The sequence below is a fragment of the Eubalaena glacialis genome, chromosome 6, assembly GCF_028564815.1.
Source record: "Eubalaena glacialis isolate mEubGla1 chromosome 6, mEubGla1.1.hap2.+ XY, whole genome shotgun sequence".
Classification (NCBI taxonomy): Eukaryota; Metazoa; Chordata; class Mammalia; order Artiodactyla; family Balaenidae; genus Eubalaena; species Eubalaena glacialis.
Window position 1 is genome coordinate 19,170,793 of NC_083721.1, and position 16,540 is coordinate 19,187,332.

The 16,540-nt window shown below is 37.0% G+C and overlaps 1 protein-coding gene across 4 annotated transcripts in view; it reads left to right on the forward strand.

Moving 5' to 3' along the window:
* The window catches only part of APP (amyloid beta precursor protein), a 286,588-nt gene that overhangs the window by 218,556 nt on the left and 51,492 nt on the right, over nucleotides 1-16,540 (forward strand). For all 4 annotated transcript variants that reach the window (XM_061194014.1, XM_061194013.1, XM_061194010.1 and 1 more), the window contains 2 exons: nucleotides 1,822-1,950; nucleotides 2,819-2,918. In XM_061194014.1, coding sequence (XP_061049997.1) covers nucleotides 1,822-1,950; nucleotides 2,819-2,918 — 229 coding nt within the window. The remainder of the gene's footprint in view (nucleotides 1-1,821; nucleotides 1,951-2,818; nucleotides 2,919-16,540) is intronic.

Consider the following 16,540-nt stretch of genomic DNA (forward strand, 5'->3'; position numbering starts at 1 on the left):
TCAAGAGGAAAGAAATGAAATAGAGCACCTGAGAAAGCACATTCAGCCAGTCGGCTGGGACACCTTTGATGAATGCAATTAGTTGCAGTCTCCAATTTTGGAAGCATAATTGCAGTAGAACTAGAGGGACTTTTTTAGGACTTGGTGTTGAATAAGGAACAAGCATGTATGTAATATCCTGATTGCACAGTCCTGCATATAAAATATCCATTGCATTCAACAATACTCGGCCTTTGATTTCTGACCCCCAAATCAGCTTTTTAAATATATATATTTAAAACCTATTGTCTTTTAAATATGTATATTATCGATGAAGTTTGTCAGTTTTTATCTCTTTTACTACTTTTCACCTTTTCAGATTTAAAAGGCCATTCCTTGATTTGTAGGGTCAACCAGATTTCAGAGTACCAATGAAAATTGTAATGATGTGCTGCCCCAAACTGTTTCAAGCTGTGATGTCTGCCTATTTTGGAGATTATGGAGAAGCACATTAGGATAAAAGGATAAAAGAAAGAAATAAGGCAGATGATAAAAGAAATAAATAAGGCAGATGAACTCAGGCTTACTTTCTTTTCATTGTATTTCTTTGTTTGTTTTTCTTAAGTATAGGAATGTGGCCTGTGGAAGGAATAGTACAGAGCACCCTCTCTGAGTCAGGCACTGTATATTGTGTGATTCTTGATAAAGAAAGACAAAATCTAGCCCTTAAGAATCTCACAGTTGAAGAGAGCAGTCAGAAATGCAATAATGGGGGTTTGCATAGCATTTCATGGGAGCACAGAGAAAGGGTACCGCCTCCACCTGGCATGTCAGGGAGGTGGCCCTAAGTTAAGCAACAGGAGAAGGGGAGGCACGTTCCATAAAGTATTGGAAAACACACACACCATCTCTGTGAATAAATTCTCTACCTTCCAACTGAGTTTTCAAGGTGCCCATGACTCACAGGTTAATAATAACTAGATAGACTCAAATGGCCAAAATTCTATTTCTGATATGAACTTGCATAGGTAATTTTTCTTTGTTTGTTTTAATGAAGAAGAAACATGTATCTTTGGAAATCATTTCAACAAATCACATAGTAGAATGCATGTAGCAAGAGAATTGTTAAAGATAGAGAAAGCAGACCTTGTCCCTTTTTTTTATGAGGATGAATGCTTTCAAGTAAGACTGGAATAAAAATGAAATGGAATAGTTAGAAAAAAAATAGAAACACTTAAGAAGAAACTTAATTGTTGCTGAAAGAATTAGAATCTGATGGCATGGAAAGCATTTAATTAAACTCCAAAGTAAAATAATACATTGGCCTTTCTCCCAGAAAAATATGATGTCTCTTAGAGCTTATCAGCTATTTCTTGGCCTGCAAATTAGTAGTGGCTATCTATTATTTTTCTCATTTTGATTATTACATGCTACTGATGGTGGGATTATTTGTGCAACAGTTACTGCTGAGACAACAATTAAGACTGTGCAGATAGAATTGTAGTCTCATATGCCCCTGTATATTTGGGTGGGAAAATGGAAAGTACCTAACTTAAATCTGACAGATCCAAAATCAACTCTCCTTCAATAGCAGAAGGCACTATTTTAAAAGAAAATGTTAACAAGGATAGCCATCATCATATGTGTCAAATGCTAAATGCTGTTACAGAATTGAAAAGTGACCAATCAAATAAGAATTACCTAGTAAGAAGGGAATGGAGAATTGCAAAAACGTGACTCACAGTGCTTTCACATCATGAATGAATTAGCGGGACCTCTGACCCAAAGCCATTGGAAGAAGCAATATTTTGGACAAACCTGAACTTTTTTTTCCCCCTACAGCCTCGTCATGTGTTCAACATGCTAAAGAAGTATGTCCGTGCCGAACAGAAAGACAGACAGCATACCTTAAAGCATTTTGAACATGTTCGCATGGTGGATCCAAAGAAAGCTGCTCAGATCCGGTCCCAGGTAAGCACAGAATGTGGTAATCATGCAACTTGGACAATTCAGTGTTCTTGCCCTTTGAGTTGGATCTTTAGGTATTCCCAGAATAGCCATGGGTGTTGGACCTCTATAGCAAGAGTTCTTTAATACCTGGTAAATTCTAAAGGCTTGTCCTAGGGCAACATGTGGTTTGGCACTTTCTGAGTTATGAAAATAACAAAGAATATAAAAATCTTGAGTGTCTACTGCTACTGATTCTTAAGGAACCATCAAACTCTGATGACTAAAATGAAAACAAAATTGTATAAACCAAAACCGCTAAAATTTGGTTCAACTAAATTATAGAAGACAATCATAAACTCCATTTCTACTGTAATGCTTGGAGATAATGCGAGACTAAATGAAGCTTGGTAGTGATAAGTTTTATACTCTGCCATTTTCAAAACTTGACAACTGGGATCTACCTCTGGAAATCTGAAATTTTACATTTCCTTAAACAGAAGAATTTTTTGAAATCTATATTTCATGTGAAATATCCATATGATCCCATCTATTGGAAACTTTGCAAAGACATATATATATGGAGCATCAGAGCTTATTTAGGAATCTCAATATTAGGAATCAGAATTGGGCAGAAATGGTCTTTTCAATTGGCTTTATATTTTATGGTTACAAGCATATAATATAATGGAAAGTTTAAAGCAGCTTCAAAGTTAGAGAACAAAAAATGAGGGAACAAGAAAAATAAAGATGCCCTTTCAGGTTCAAAGTTCCAGCAGCATTTTGTCAGTTTTATTTGGGAAGTTTGTATCTCTCTGCGGTGCTTGGTAAGGAAAATAACTCTTCCTTACTCCAGAGATGGTTTACCTGGAGCTATCATCCTTTGCTGCAGGTTATGACACACCTCCGCGTGATTTACGAGCGCATGAATCAGTCTCTCTCCCTGCTCTACAATGTTCCTGCTGTGGCCGAGGAAATTCAGGATGAAGTTGGTGAGTGAGCTGTTTTTTTTTGGTGCTGTGCGTATTAAACATATTTTCCTCCTGTAGGAGAAAATCAGGGAAATGAGTTCATCTGCATCAGGAATCATCAGTGTTTTAATATGTGGAAGGAAAAAGGGCAGATTCCCTTCTACAGTGAAACTCTTGGGGAGTGGAAGTTGCTCTCATCTTAGCAATTGCATCAGGTCTTAACTGCATACTGACAAAAGCCAAGGGGGATGTAATTTGACTTTGGTCTATTTGTGTGATAATGAGCCACTTGTTGTTGGATTTGACTTGTCAACAGTTTTCTAATTTAGTCAATCTTATAAATATCACCTTATGATGCTTTGGTACTTTACAGTTTAATAGAAACAACCCTTCATCTCTTAATTCTTTATTATCATAATCTTATGAGTGCCATGATATCCTCATTTTTCAGATGAAGGAGCCCAAACTTACAATTTAAGAAACTTGCCTATGTCACGGATATCCCAAGGAGCACAGCAAAACCACAAAACTCTGACTTTTGACTTTGAGGTTATTGTTATATTCAGTAACGCATCTTTCTTTGATGCACGCCCCGCCCCCTGCATAGCCATGAGTGTTCTCTGGGCCACGTTGTTGTTTAAACTTAATTAACTATATGCCCACTATCTTTCATTAAACTTTTAAAATAATCATACACTCATAAGAAGTTGGAAAAATAATACAGAGTAGTCCAAGGTAGACATCACCCACCTTCCTCAGTAGTAACATTTTACGTAACATCATGCATTATCAAAACCAGGAAACCGACCTTGTGTGCTCACTGTCTCCTATGGCCATAGTTTTCCTAATGACATGTTTAATATTTCGTATGAGTAAGTTCTCCCTTTTCTGTTTTTCTTGGAAAGGGAGTAAAGTATCGCATAACGTAATTCTCCACAAACCCCCAAAATGCCCATATTTGTTTAACTTTACCTCACAAAAGTACTTAGATGCAATTACCCTAGTTCATCTTTCAACATAAAGCAGATGTATGAATCCAGGCGATATGGTGCATAAACCGTCTGTAAATAAGCAATATGTGTGTGGTGGATCCCTCTCCATAATGAGTCCTGTTCTTTGTTAATTGGGTTGGAAATAGATGCTTAATTTGGTTTAAACAGATGCAGGTTATCTGAAAACAGAACACCCAGGATGTTGTAGATGGTGTACCGGTTGCAGGAATTCCTGCTTTGAAGTGCCCAAAACACGGCTTGGCTCGATTTTTACATTTCATACCAGTGCTGTTCTACTCTCTTTTTTTCTAACTTAGTAATACCTTGCAAGTGTTGTTTGTATTACTACCAAGTATTTGGCACTTATCAGGTGATAATGGTCTGTTCAGTGTTGTGTATTAACACACAGGATCCTTTCTTTAAGAAACGAATATTCTTGTTATATGTTAGGATAGACATGTGTAAGGAACCTTTAAAATACTGTATATTAAATAAGTATAAGAAAGTCCTCCAATAAGTTGTAGAAGGGACAAAATCAAAGAAAAATCACGTTCTTAATGAACTGAAGCTCAAATCTTCTAGATGAATGTATTTTGGCCTTATAGCCATCTTATCAAGCTTATTTTCATAAGCAACTTCAACTGAGGTGTTGCCAGTAATACCAAACTATAGAGGAATAAGCCATTGCAAAGGACTAGAATATTTCACTCTCAGCCAGTAATTATGGTTGACTCTTTCTAATTAAATTACCAGACGTTTTCATTCAGCAAAATACTACTGAAAGCAGTGACCACTAATAAGTCACAGTTCCACAGAACAGATGGTGATTCAGCTGTCTTGAGTGTTGCAAAATGCCCAAGAATAGAACCACACACTAAACTTCAAATCTCAGTGGCAGGGAGAATATTCCATAGAATCATGGAATTTTTTTCTTTAAAAAAAAAACTGTTAAGTAGGATTAAGAGCATGTCATTTTTAAAAATAGTTTTGTCATTCTGAGTATACCGAACACCGAATCCTGAAAGATAATCATTTAAAAAATCTTTCTTGCCTCCATTTTTAAATAGCTGTTCCCTGTGGGAAGAGAAGCTTGCATTAATGAACTTCCATTAAATAGAGCTGTGTACCATTTGAGGTCCTAACACCAAAGCCAAAGAAGAGAGCTCCCTGGGGAGAACGGCTTTTCTGGGTTAAGCTTAGCTGTCTTATAGAAATGTTCTTCACTTGAAGGAACATTTAAACATAACTTACTTTTAAAGTAGGACCATGGATGAAACAAGATGGGCTGTGAGTTCTCATTGTTTAAGCTGAGTGCTGTTTAAGCTGAGTGGGAGTTCTTTGTAGTATTCTCTTTACTTTTATATACGCTTGAAATTTTCCATAATAGAAGTTGGTTTTTAGCTTCCTTTCCAAATAGAATCTGCACAGATTTCTTCCAGTGTATGTCTTGTACATTTAATAGTTTCTAATTAAATACTTTGTCATTAGTCTGATATGCATGCATCTGCCTTTTCTGTGTGTCATCAAATTTTAGATTTGGAGTCAGTTCAGTGTAAGTAAGAAGCATACTAAAATTCAGAGCTGCTGGGAAAGGGAGAAGATCCAAAAGAACCTACAAATGCATGTTGTTTATATAAAAGTTTGTGCTTATAAATGCAGGCAGTTAGAAGATGTTTAATACAGTAAACCATCTGGAGAGAAATACAATAGTTTTGTTAAATAAGGGTAATAGTTGCTCTGGAGATGAAGGGTTTTCACCAGTCCTGAGGGACTGCTAGTATCTTTCGTGACATAGGTTTATCTGCTTCAGGTAGTTTATGCTCCCACGAGGGTAGAATTCTCTATTATGGGTGAAAATGAGGAAGAAGCTAGTCACACCAGAAAGAAAAGGGTGAAAGTGGGAACTGGCATCAAATTTGCGAGAACAGTAAAGTGTGACTGACTAAAGCCTAGAATTTATCAGGCCCCTGAGTTCCAGCCCTGGCCGTTTTCACCCACTGTGCTTTCCTAAGAAAACCATCTGTTTATGTTGCTCTACTGTTAACTCCAGTAAATCCCACATCCATAGCAACAACCTGTCTGCTGAGTCCCAGTGACATATTCCAGACTCAGAATACAGGCATACCTCGTTTATTGCGCTTTGCAGATATTGCATTTTTCACAGATGGAAGGTGTGTGGCAACCCTGTGTCGAGTGAGTCTGTCAGCACCATTTTCCAACAGCATTTTTTCACTTCATGTCTCCGTGTCACATTTTGGTAATTATTGTGATATCTCAACCTATTTCATTATTATTACATTTGTGATGGTGATCCGTGATGAGTGATCTTTGATGTGACTATTGCAAAAATATAGTGACTCGCTGGAGGCTCAGATGATGGTTAGCATTTTTTAGCAATAAAATATTTTTTAATTAAGGTATGTTCATCGTTTTTTTAGATGTAATGCTATTGCGCAGTTAATAGACTACAGTATAGGGTAAACGTAACTTTTACATGCACTGGGAAACCAAAAAATTCATGTGACTTGCTTTGTTGAGATACTTGCTTTATCGCAGTGGTCTGGAACCGAGCCTGCAGTGTCTCCGAGGTATGCCTATATTTCACCCGTTTCTCAAACTCCAAACTATGTGTGTAAGGAAGAAATCATTGTGTCCCTTGTGAAATTGACCCATTTTACAATCTCAGTTATGGGTTCTCCCAGTTGTCCTATACATATGCATGATGCCTTCCTCTCCTCCACCCATGGTTGCTTATCAATCTGAAATCCTATATATTCTACCCCCTATATTCATGTGGAATCCCTGCTCTGTAAATCCACGTTGTTAGCTCAGATCCTTATCCTCTCACATGAGTTTCACTGGACTCTCAACTAGTCATCCTGCCTCTTGCCTTACCTTGGTCCCCTCCTACCCAACTTCTTCCTCTTCAGGGCTGAGTTCCCTGCTAAAATGAAAATACAACCTGCACATGGTTCTTCCTTGCTTGAAAAGCAGCATCCTTCAGTACTCACCTGAAATGTCCACACTCCCATAAGCCCTTGACTAATTTGCATAGGGAGCCAGAGGGAAGAGCTGGTGTTTGAGTGACAGTTATATAGCGAACTGATGAGAATCTCTTACTGATGATGTTGCTGGCCTGAGTTCTTTATGAAAGTTCACCCTTGTTGAGGTTCAGGGCCACCACATATAGATGTGGCAGGTGGTTTAGGGGAAAAGCGTAGACTGACATTCATTCCACATCCCACTGACGAAGTCAAGCCCTCTGGTATGGGGCCACATCCATGTGAAGCGGAGCTTTCTTATAATTCACACAAATGCAACAAATGCGCTAGTGACAACACTGGTGAATTCAGTGACAGCACCTCCAACTAACTGGCCCTTAACAGATAGTAAAGTGATGAAAGTGGAATTGGAGCCAAGGTCTGCATGAGTCCGAAATTCATACTCTCTCTGCTACCCACTTTCCTACTCTCAATTCAGTAGAATTTTCTTCTACTAAACCTCAGTGTCTAAAGCACCGTGTATCCACCTCTAATACCGTACTCTACTTTGTATTTAATTGTTTATTGACATGTCCACCAGCCCCCAATCCTGTGAGATCTTCCAGGACGTGTCTTGGTCATGTCTGTATCCTTGGGATCCAGCAGAGGACCTGGTACTCTGTAGTATTAGTCATCATAGCCTAGGTTGAAGCAAATCCCTTAGGCTGCAAAGTAGATGCTCCTTAACTTAGGTGGATCAGGTGGTCTCCTCCATAACCCTAAAGACCCACCCTGAGCTCCTTCCTTAGCACCTAGCATAGCTAGTGCTACACAAAACAAATCTCTTTCCTCGGCCACAGCATTCTCTAAAGCTATGATTGATCAAGCCAACAAAATGGGTGCGTTGGCAAAGGTATCAAAATAAAGAATAAAGCAGAGTTCTCAGGACTGTAATTAATAACATTTTACAATATTGTACTATATCATATCCATGACCCTCTGCTATTTGGCTTTCTGCCCAATTCATATACTTTGACACTTGATTTATTAAATATGTTGTCTGGTTTGACTTTTCCATCAACCAGAGTCTGAGGCTATTTATTTGCTTTGCTTCACCAATAAGTATGAATTATCAAAACTACTCTATTAGTTTTATAAAAGCTTGCTGTTTATTCTTTTATAATAATTTTTCAGTTCAGTTTGAATTATATTATGTGCAAGTTCCCAGGCACATCATTTATTACTTAATGTTTTCCTTTTTTAAAAAAATGTATTTGCATACAAATTATGAAGTTTTCTGTAAAGAAAGGCATAAGGCGTTTGTAGAGGGGGAAAGAATCCCTTCCTCGTTTAAAGTAGCTGTTTAGGACATTTTTTTTTTTTATTCAGCAAATGATAGAATCATTAATTTAAGGAAAAGATGCCTCTTTTCAATGTCCATATTCTGTCTTAATCATCTTTTAACCCTTCAAAAAAGCAGAATTCCTTCGTCTCTACTATTGTTCATCTCGGCTTTGCTTTGTCGATTTGCTGTTTCAAAATGAGTGGATTTTTTTACCCTTTGTAATCTTCCTTAAATCTGTGCTAAACGGATTCTATTCTTCTATCAGCACTCACCAGAGTACTTCATTTTACAGCTTCCTCAAGGCTAAAAACATTGCAGCTCTCAACTCAGGGCTGGCTGTTTCACAGAATGCTGTAATGATCAATTTATGAGAAAGATAGGAGGAAGGAAAGGGGGAAGGAAGGCCTAATTGTTTCATACCCTGGGTTTTTTGGTTTTTTTTTTTCTTTTAGCATTCAAAATTAGTAAAAACATGAATTATTGTAAACCAGATGTTGGAAGGATCTCTGGCGGAACAAATCCATAGTGAATGGGGTGGGATTGAAATACGTGGCAGGAGATCAAGAAACTCAAGTTAATGAAAGAAGGCTTATAATTTTTTATTACAATTTGACTGTGGCCTCCTGATAAACTTTTCTGCTCTTTGGGAAAAATACAGCGTGTTTATTTCAAGGACAGTGTTTCCATTCTCTGTTCCTAGTAAACCTATTGATTTTTGGATTTAATGAATCCAAAGTAGTCTAGACTTAAAATAGAATATTTATGGCACTTGCCAGACCAACAAAATGGAACATTCATTACTACTGAGAATTTTAAGTATCCCTGTGTATAATTGTTAGTCAAGGGAGGGCATCAGGAAGAAAAAAAAATCATAAAAGTAAATAAAGTGAGAGAACTATTAACTTACTCCACTCTTATTTGTTTTCCATAGGAAATGACTTTTAAGTATAAGTAAATTTTATATTTTAGAACTGATTTAAGTATTTGGCAACAAGAACATTTATTTCTATCATAAATTGCCAAAGACATGTTCTTCCTTTAGTTTTACAGTAGTCTCAGAGCTCCTTATTAGTATTTTTTCCAGTATTATTACCTGAATTACAGGTTTGACCAGTGTTTATTTGCCTACCCTCTAAATGTATATCTTTGTCCCCCTCTTAAGCAAGACAGTTACTCTTCCAAAATAGTACAACTCATTTTATAAATGAGAAAATGAAACTGCGTTGTCAAGTGACCTACATATAAGCATATTCATCTTCAAAACGGAAAAGTATACTATGACAACAACAACCCAGTTTTCTGATGCTTTGCCTGCCATGTTGAAATGTCTCTAAACAACAAAATATAGATGTGTCAATGCCAATGAGTTCATACCTCAAACCCAGCTGGTCTGTAAATAGTCTTAGGAGGTTACAGCCCTTAAGCATTTAACTCACCCATAGTGGCTAGTTTAGCGCTTTGCAGACATTTAGTTCTTTATACCTTTTTTGGATATGATATGTAAGCTGTCTTTTTCTTAGGAGTTTAATTACTGAATCTATAAATATAGTGTATGTCATTCAGATGATCTGTGGAAGTCAGTCATAGGGTCCTTTTGACGTATGTAGGGACTTGCCTGGTTGTCCAGTGGCTAAAACTCCACGCTCCTGATGCAGGGGGCCTTGGGTCAATCCCTGGTCAGGGAACTAGATCCCACATGCTGCAATGGGAAGATTCCTGCATGCCACAAATAAAGATCCTCGCATGCCACAACGAAGATCCCACACGCGGCAATGAAGATCTCACGTGCCGCAACTAAGACCCAATGCAGACAAATAAATTAATTAATTAATTTTAAAAAATATTTTTAAATGCTGACTAATATTAAAAAAAAAAAGTTGATATATGTAACTTGACATATGTAAATTATTGACATGGAAATTATTCAGGGAAACAACATCAGTTTCCCTGAGTAATTTTTATAATATTCCCTTCTGGCAAACAGATGTGTTTTTTTCTGTATTTTCTGATCCATAATTTTAAAGGAAAAGTCAATCCTTTAGCATTATTTAAAAAGAATACACTTTCTAGGAAGAATGAATGTCAAAAAGTTTAATTTAAAACAAATAAGCATAATCTCTGCCATTCTGGCAGATAGATTGTAGACATTAATATGTATAATTCAGAGTGGTATATTGATCTTATTTCTTGTGATCCCAGTGTACCCTGGCAGTCATTAGATGACTTACATATAAACCACATTGTTTATTTCATGCCATTGCAGTGGCTCTCTGGATTATGTTTTCAGTCTTCATAAGTAGGTGGTATCTATTAAAATCTTTTGCATGTTTTTTAATAGGGCTCTTTGCGTTTTTATTATTGAGTTGTAAAAGGTCTTTATATATTCTGGATGCTAAACTCTCATTAAATATATGATTTGAAAATATTTTCTCCCTTTTTGTAGGTTTTCTTTTCACTTTCTTGACATCCTTTGAACACACAAAATTGTAAAACTTTGATGAAGTCCAGTTTATCAATTTGTTTTCGCTGTTGCTTATGCTTTAGTATTATATCTAAGAACCCTTGCTCAATCCAAGGTCAAATATATTTATACCTGTGTTTCTTTCCAAGAGTCTTATAGTTTAGCTCTTATAGTTAAATCTTTGATTCATTTTGAGTTAATTTTTATATGTAGTGTGAGATAAGGATCCCCCTTCATTCTTTTACATGTGGATATCCAGGGTCCCATCACCATCTGTTGAAAAAAACTATTCTTTCCACTTTAAATGGTCTCGGAACCCTTGTCAAAAATCAGTTGACCAGGGATATATGGGTTTATTTCTTGACTCTCAATTCTATTCCTTCTATATATACATTCTTATTACAATACCACACTATTTTGATTACTGTAGCTCTGTAGTAAGTTTTGAAATCAGGCAATGTGAGTCTTCCTCCTTTGTTCTTTTTCAAGATTGTTTTGACTATTTGGGGTCCCTTGCTTTTCCATATGAATTTTAAAGTCTTTTTTTCCTCATTTCTGCAAAAAAAGTAGTCAGAATTTTAATGGGGATTACCTTGAATCTATAGATCAATTCAGGGAGTATTTCTATTGTAATTTTTTTAATGAACTTTTAAAACACTATCACTACTTGAAGAGATATCCACTATGAGATGATTCCGCTTTGACCCCATTCAGGAGGGTAAATGTTTAGAAGTCGCAGGAAAATTGATTTAGCACACTGTCACCCTTTACTCCAAATTTTGGTGAGATTCAAGGAAATTTCTTTGTGAACTCTTCCTTAAATCATGACAACTGTGACACAGTGGTGGGTTTTGTCTATTTTCATGCCATTCTCTGATGTGTGTGTGTGTGTGTGTGTGTGTGTGTGTGTGTGTGTGCACCTTGACCAAATGGGTGAAGCCTGAGGCAGTGCCTCTCACCCCGAGCTCTGCTGGTACCTGTGATGATCCAGTGCAGTTCCAGAGTTTTTCCTTAACTCACCAGCTCTTACACGTGGCCCTATAATTTGAATCAAAATCCAAAAAGAAATCCTAACTAAAATGATTGGGGGGTGAAGTCAGACCACAGTGGGGACTCCTAAACTACTTCTGGCAGGGAATCCTGCCACAGATGTATCCTGATTTTTTTTGGTGGAATCTGGGGAGCAACCAATGATTTTACAATGGGGAAGAAGGCCTGGTTATTTTGTTTTTCACAACCAGCTGCCTTCAAGGTTCATATTTTTAAAGAGAAGAAAAAAATTGTAGTGATATTTCCCACCCTGAAAATAGAGATGCATTCAAATTGAGATTAATTTTGAAATCTGTTTCCACAAAGTCTAACTGGGAGAGAGATGAATGTATTTGCATGTGAGAAAGACTTTGGAAGGAATGTTAATTTGCCTCTTGCTCTTCAACTCAGAAACAAATTTTGCAATGTCCTCCCTGAGTAAGTTCTGTTACTCTTTGTTAACTATTCTCCTGCCATCTATACCATGGCCTGCTTTAGAAAATCAGTCATAGACACTGGGGTATAATGTCTCATCAAAAACAGGAGATCAATCTATTAACCCATTCCAGATTATGAGGCATGTGTCCAAAGGAATGTTTACATCATATGAATCAAAACACTATTCAGAAACAATCTTTTGGACTTAGAGTGAAAAACAGGTGGTCAAAAGGCCAAAGTTAGGGTGTTACTTAATTTCAACTACTGTTGCTAGATCCATTGACCTGAGACAGTGAATTTAAAATAGCCTATTTAATGTGTTTAATTTTTTACAAATATATTTATTTACATGTGCTCATAAAAGCATGAGTTAAATCTTATTATTTCTGTGGAACGGCAAATGGTGACTACTTGGATTGTCTTATGCACGTCTCAGTATCTTTGCTTTTGGTCTGGGTGGTAGTTAGAAGAGTCTGCCCATCCCATGAGAGCAGATAGAGGAACTGTGTGTTCAGCTTCCTCTTTAACATTAAACTTGATAAAGCTTCTCCTGAGGCCAGTAGAGACCAGAGGCATTGTCATCTGAGAGCAGGAGGAAGGGCCAGCTGCAAGTGTCATGCCTCTCAGAAGAAAGAGCCTGAATCAGCCTGGCCTTGGCAAATGATGCATTTCTTCTCTTTCACAGGCTAGCATAGTGAAGGGAAGCTCTGGGGCTGTAGTGAGTTGCTTCTGAAGCTTTGCCAAGTTATGAAGGAACTTCCTGGGACCTGAACAGTGGAGAGCTGGGAATGCAAAAGGGAACATATCATATTAATATGATTATATTTATTAACGTCTTATACTATTTTTATTTAGGAAACTCTAGAAACAAAGCAAATATCATATTCTAGGTTTTGGGCAGAGGGCAGGAGATGTGGAGAGAGAAATTGGTGTTTGAAATTCTAAATTAGTGACTCTTTTGCAAAAACCTGCCTTCGTTTTGTTGATGATTACTGAGGCTTGAAATAATTAAAATGGGTTTACTCTCAAATGATAGTCAACATATTTGATAGAAAGAAAAGTTGCCAAAATGCCCTTTTTGATGTGGCATACACAATAAGAAGAGTATCATGTATGGAGCTGGACTTGAAAGCATAATCATTCATAATGTGACCTTTCTTTATTACACTAAAACTTTTTCTTTAGTCATGACTGTGACTGGATAACATAAGCTTCTTGCTGTTTATAAGTTTTCCATGATACCAAAAAGCAGTTTTCTAAAATTTTTGTATATGAAACTTTGTTAATAGTTATACTTTTCTAATCAAACAGCTTTAGTCAAATTAAAAAAAAATTAACTTTATCATTGCCACTGAGATACCACTAGGTAAATGCCTTAATTCTCAGTCACCACTCTAATAATATCAAGGGAATATTAGAGGGTTTCAAAAGTATATATGTAGGGCTTCCCTGGTGGTGCGGTGGTTAAGAATCCACTAGCACGATAGCTAGTGCTTCCCACTAGCTATCTATTTTACATTTGGTACTGCATATATGTCCATGCTACTCTCTCACTTCATCCCAGCTTGCCCTTCCCCCTTCCCGTGTCATCAAGTCCATTCTCTATGTCTGTGTCTTTATTCCTGTCCTGCCCCTACGTTCATCAAAACCATTTTTTTTTTTTTAGATTCCATATATATGTGTTAGCATACGGTATTTGTTTTTCTCTTTCTCACTTCACTCTGTATGACAGACTCTAGGTCCATCCAACTCACTACAAATAACTCAATTTTGTTTCTGTTTATGGCTGAGTAATATTCCTTTGTATATATGCACCACATCTTCTTTATCCATTCATCTGTCAGTGGACACGTAGGTCGCTTCCATGTCCTGGCTACTGTAAATAGTGATGCAATGAACATTGTGGTACATGACTCTTTTTGAATTATGGTTTTCTCAGGGTATATGCCCAGTGGTGGGGTTGCTGGGTCATATGGTAGTTCTATTTTTACTTTTTTAAGGAACCTCCATACTGTTCTCTACAGTAGCTGCATCAATTTACATTCCAACCAACAGTGCAAGAGGGTTCCCTTTTCTCCACACCTTCTCCAGCAGTTATTGTTTGTAGATTTTTGGGTGATGGCCATTCTGCCCGGTGTGAGGTGATACCTCACTGTAGTTTTGATTTGCATTTCTCTAATTATTAGTGATGTTGAGCATCTTTTCATGTGTTTCTTGGCAATCTGTATATCTGCTTTGGAGAAATGTCTATTTAGGTCTTCCACCCATTTTTGGATTGGGTTGTTTGTTTTTTTGATATTGAGCTGCATGAGCTGCTTGTAAATTTTGGAGATTAATCCTTTGTCAGTTGCTTCGTTTGCAAATATTTTCTTCCATTCTGAGGGTTGTCTTTTCATGTTGTTTATAGTTTCCTTTGCTGTGCAAAACCTTTTAAGTTTCATTAGGTCCCATTTGTTTACTTTTGTTTTTATTTCCATTTCTCTAGGAAGTGGGTCAAAAAGGATCTTGCTGTGATTTATGTCACAGAGTGTTCTGCCTATGTTTTCCTCTAAGAGTTTGATAGTGTCTGGCCTTACATTTAGGTCTTTAATCCATTTTGAGTTTATTTTTGTGTATGGTGTGAGGAAGTATTCTACCAATTTCATTCTTTTACATGTAGCTGTCCAGTTTTCCCAGCACCACTTACTGAAGAGGCTGTCTTTTCTCCATTGTATACTCTTGCCTCCTTTATCAAAGATAAGGTGACCATGTGTGCGTGGGCTTATCTCTGGGCTTTCTATCCTGTTCCATTGATCTATATTTCTGTTTTTGTGCCAGTACCATACTGTCTTGATTACTGTAGCTTTGTAGTATAGTCTGAAGTCAGGGAGCCTGATTCCTCCAGCTCCGTTTTTCTTTCTCAAGATTGTTTTGGCTATTCAGGGTCTTTTGCGTTTCCATACAAATTGTGAAATTTTTTGTTCTAGTTCTGTGAAAAATGCCATTGGTAGTTTGATAAGGATTGCATTGAATCTGTAGATTGCTTTGGGTAGTATAGTCATTTTCGCAATGTTGATTCTTCCAATCCAAGAACATGGTATATCTCTCCATCTGTTTGTATCATCTTTAATTTCTTTCATCAGTGTCTTGTAGTTTTCTGCATACAGGTCTTTTGTCTCCTTAGGTAGGTTTATTCCTAGGTATTTTATTCTTTTTGTTGCGATGGTAAATGGGAGTATTTCCTTAATTTCTCTTTCAGATTTTTCATCATTAGGGTATAGGAATGCAAGAGATTTCTGTGCATTAATTTTGTATCCTGCTACTCTACCAAATTCATTGATTAGCTCTAGTCGTTTTCTGGTAGCATCTTTAGGATTCTCTATGTATAGTATCATGTCATCTGCAAATAGTGGCAGTTTTACTTTTTTTTTTTTTTGGTTTGGATTCCTTTTATTTCTTTTTCTTTTCTGATTGCTGTGGCTTAAACTTCCAAAACAGTGTTGAATAATAGTGGTGAGAGTGGGCAACCTTGTCTTGTTCCTGATCTTAGTGGAGATGGTTTCAGTTTTTCACCATTGAGAACAATGTTGGCTGTGGGTTTGTCATATATGGCCTTCATTATGCTGAGAAAAGTTCCCTCTATGCCTACTTTCTGGAGGGTTTTTATCATAAATGGGTGTTGAATTTTGTCAAAAGCTTTTTCTGCATCTATTGAGATGATCATATGGCTTTTATTCTTCCGTTTGGTAATATGGTGTATCTTATTGATTGATTTGCATATACTGAAGAATCCTTGCATTCCTGGGATAAACCCCACTTGATCATGGTGTATGATCCTTTTAATGTGCTGTTGGATTCTGTTTGCTAGTATTTTGTTGAGGATTTTTGCATCCATGTTCATCAGTGATATTGGCCTGTAGTTTTCTTTCTTTGTGACATCTTTGTCTGGTTTTGGTATCAGGGTGATGGTGGCCTCGTAGAATGAGTTTGGGAGTGTTCCTGCCTCTGCTATATTTTGGAAGAGTTTGAGAAGGACGGGTGTTAGCTCTTCTCTAAAGTTTGATAGAATTCGCCTGTGAAGCCATCTGGTCCTGGGCTTTTGTGTGTTGGAAGATTTTTAATCACAGTTTCAATTTCAGTCCTTGTGATTGGTCTGTTTATATTTTCTATTTCTTCCTGGTTCAGTCTCAGAAGGTTGTGCTTTTCTAAGAATTTGTCCATTTCTTCGAAGTTGTCCATTTTATTGGCATATAGTTGCTTGTAGTAATCTCTCATGATCCTTTGTATTTCTGCAGTGTCAATTGTTACTTCTCCTTCATTTCTAATTCTGTTGATCTGAGTCTTCTTTTTTTTCTTGAAGAGGCTGGCTGATGGTTTATCAATCTTGTTTATCTTCTCAGAGAACCAGCTTTTAGTTT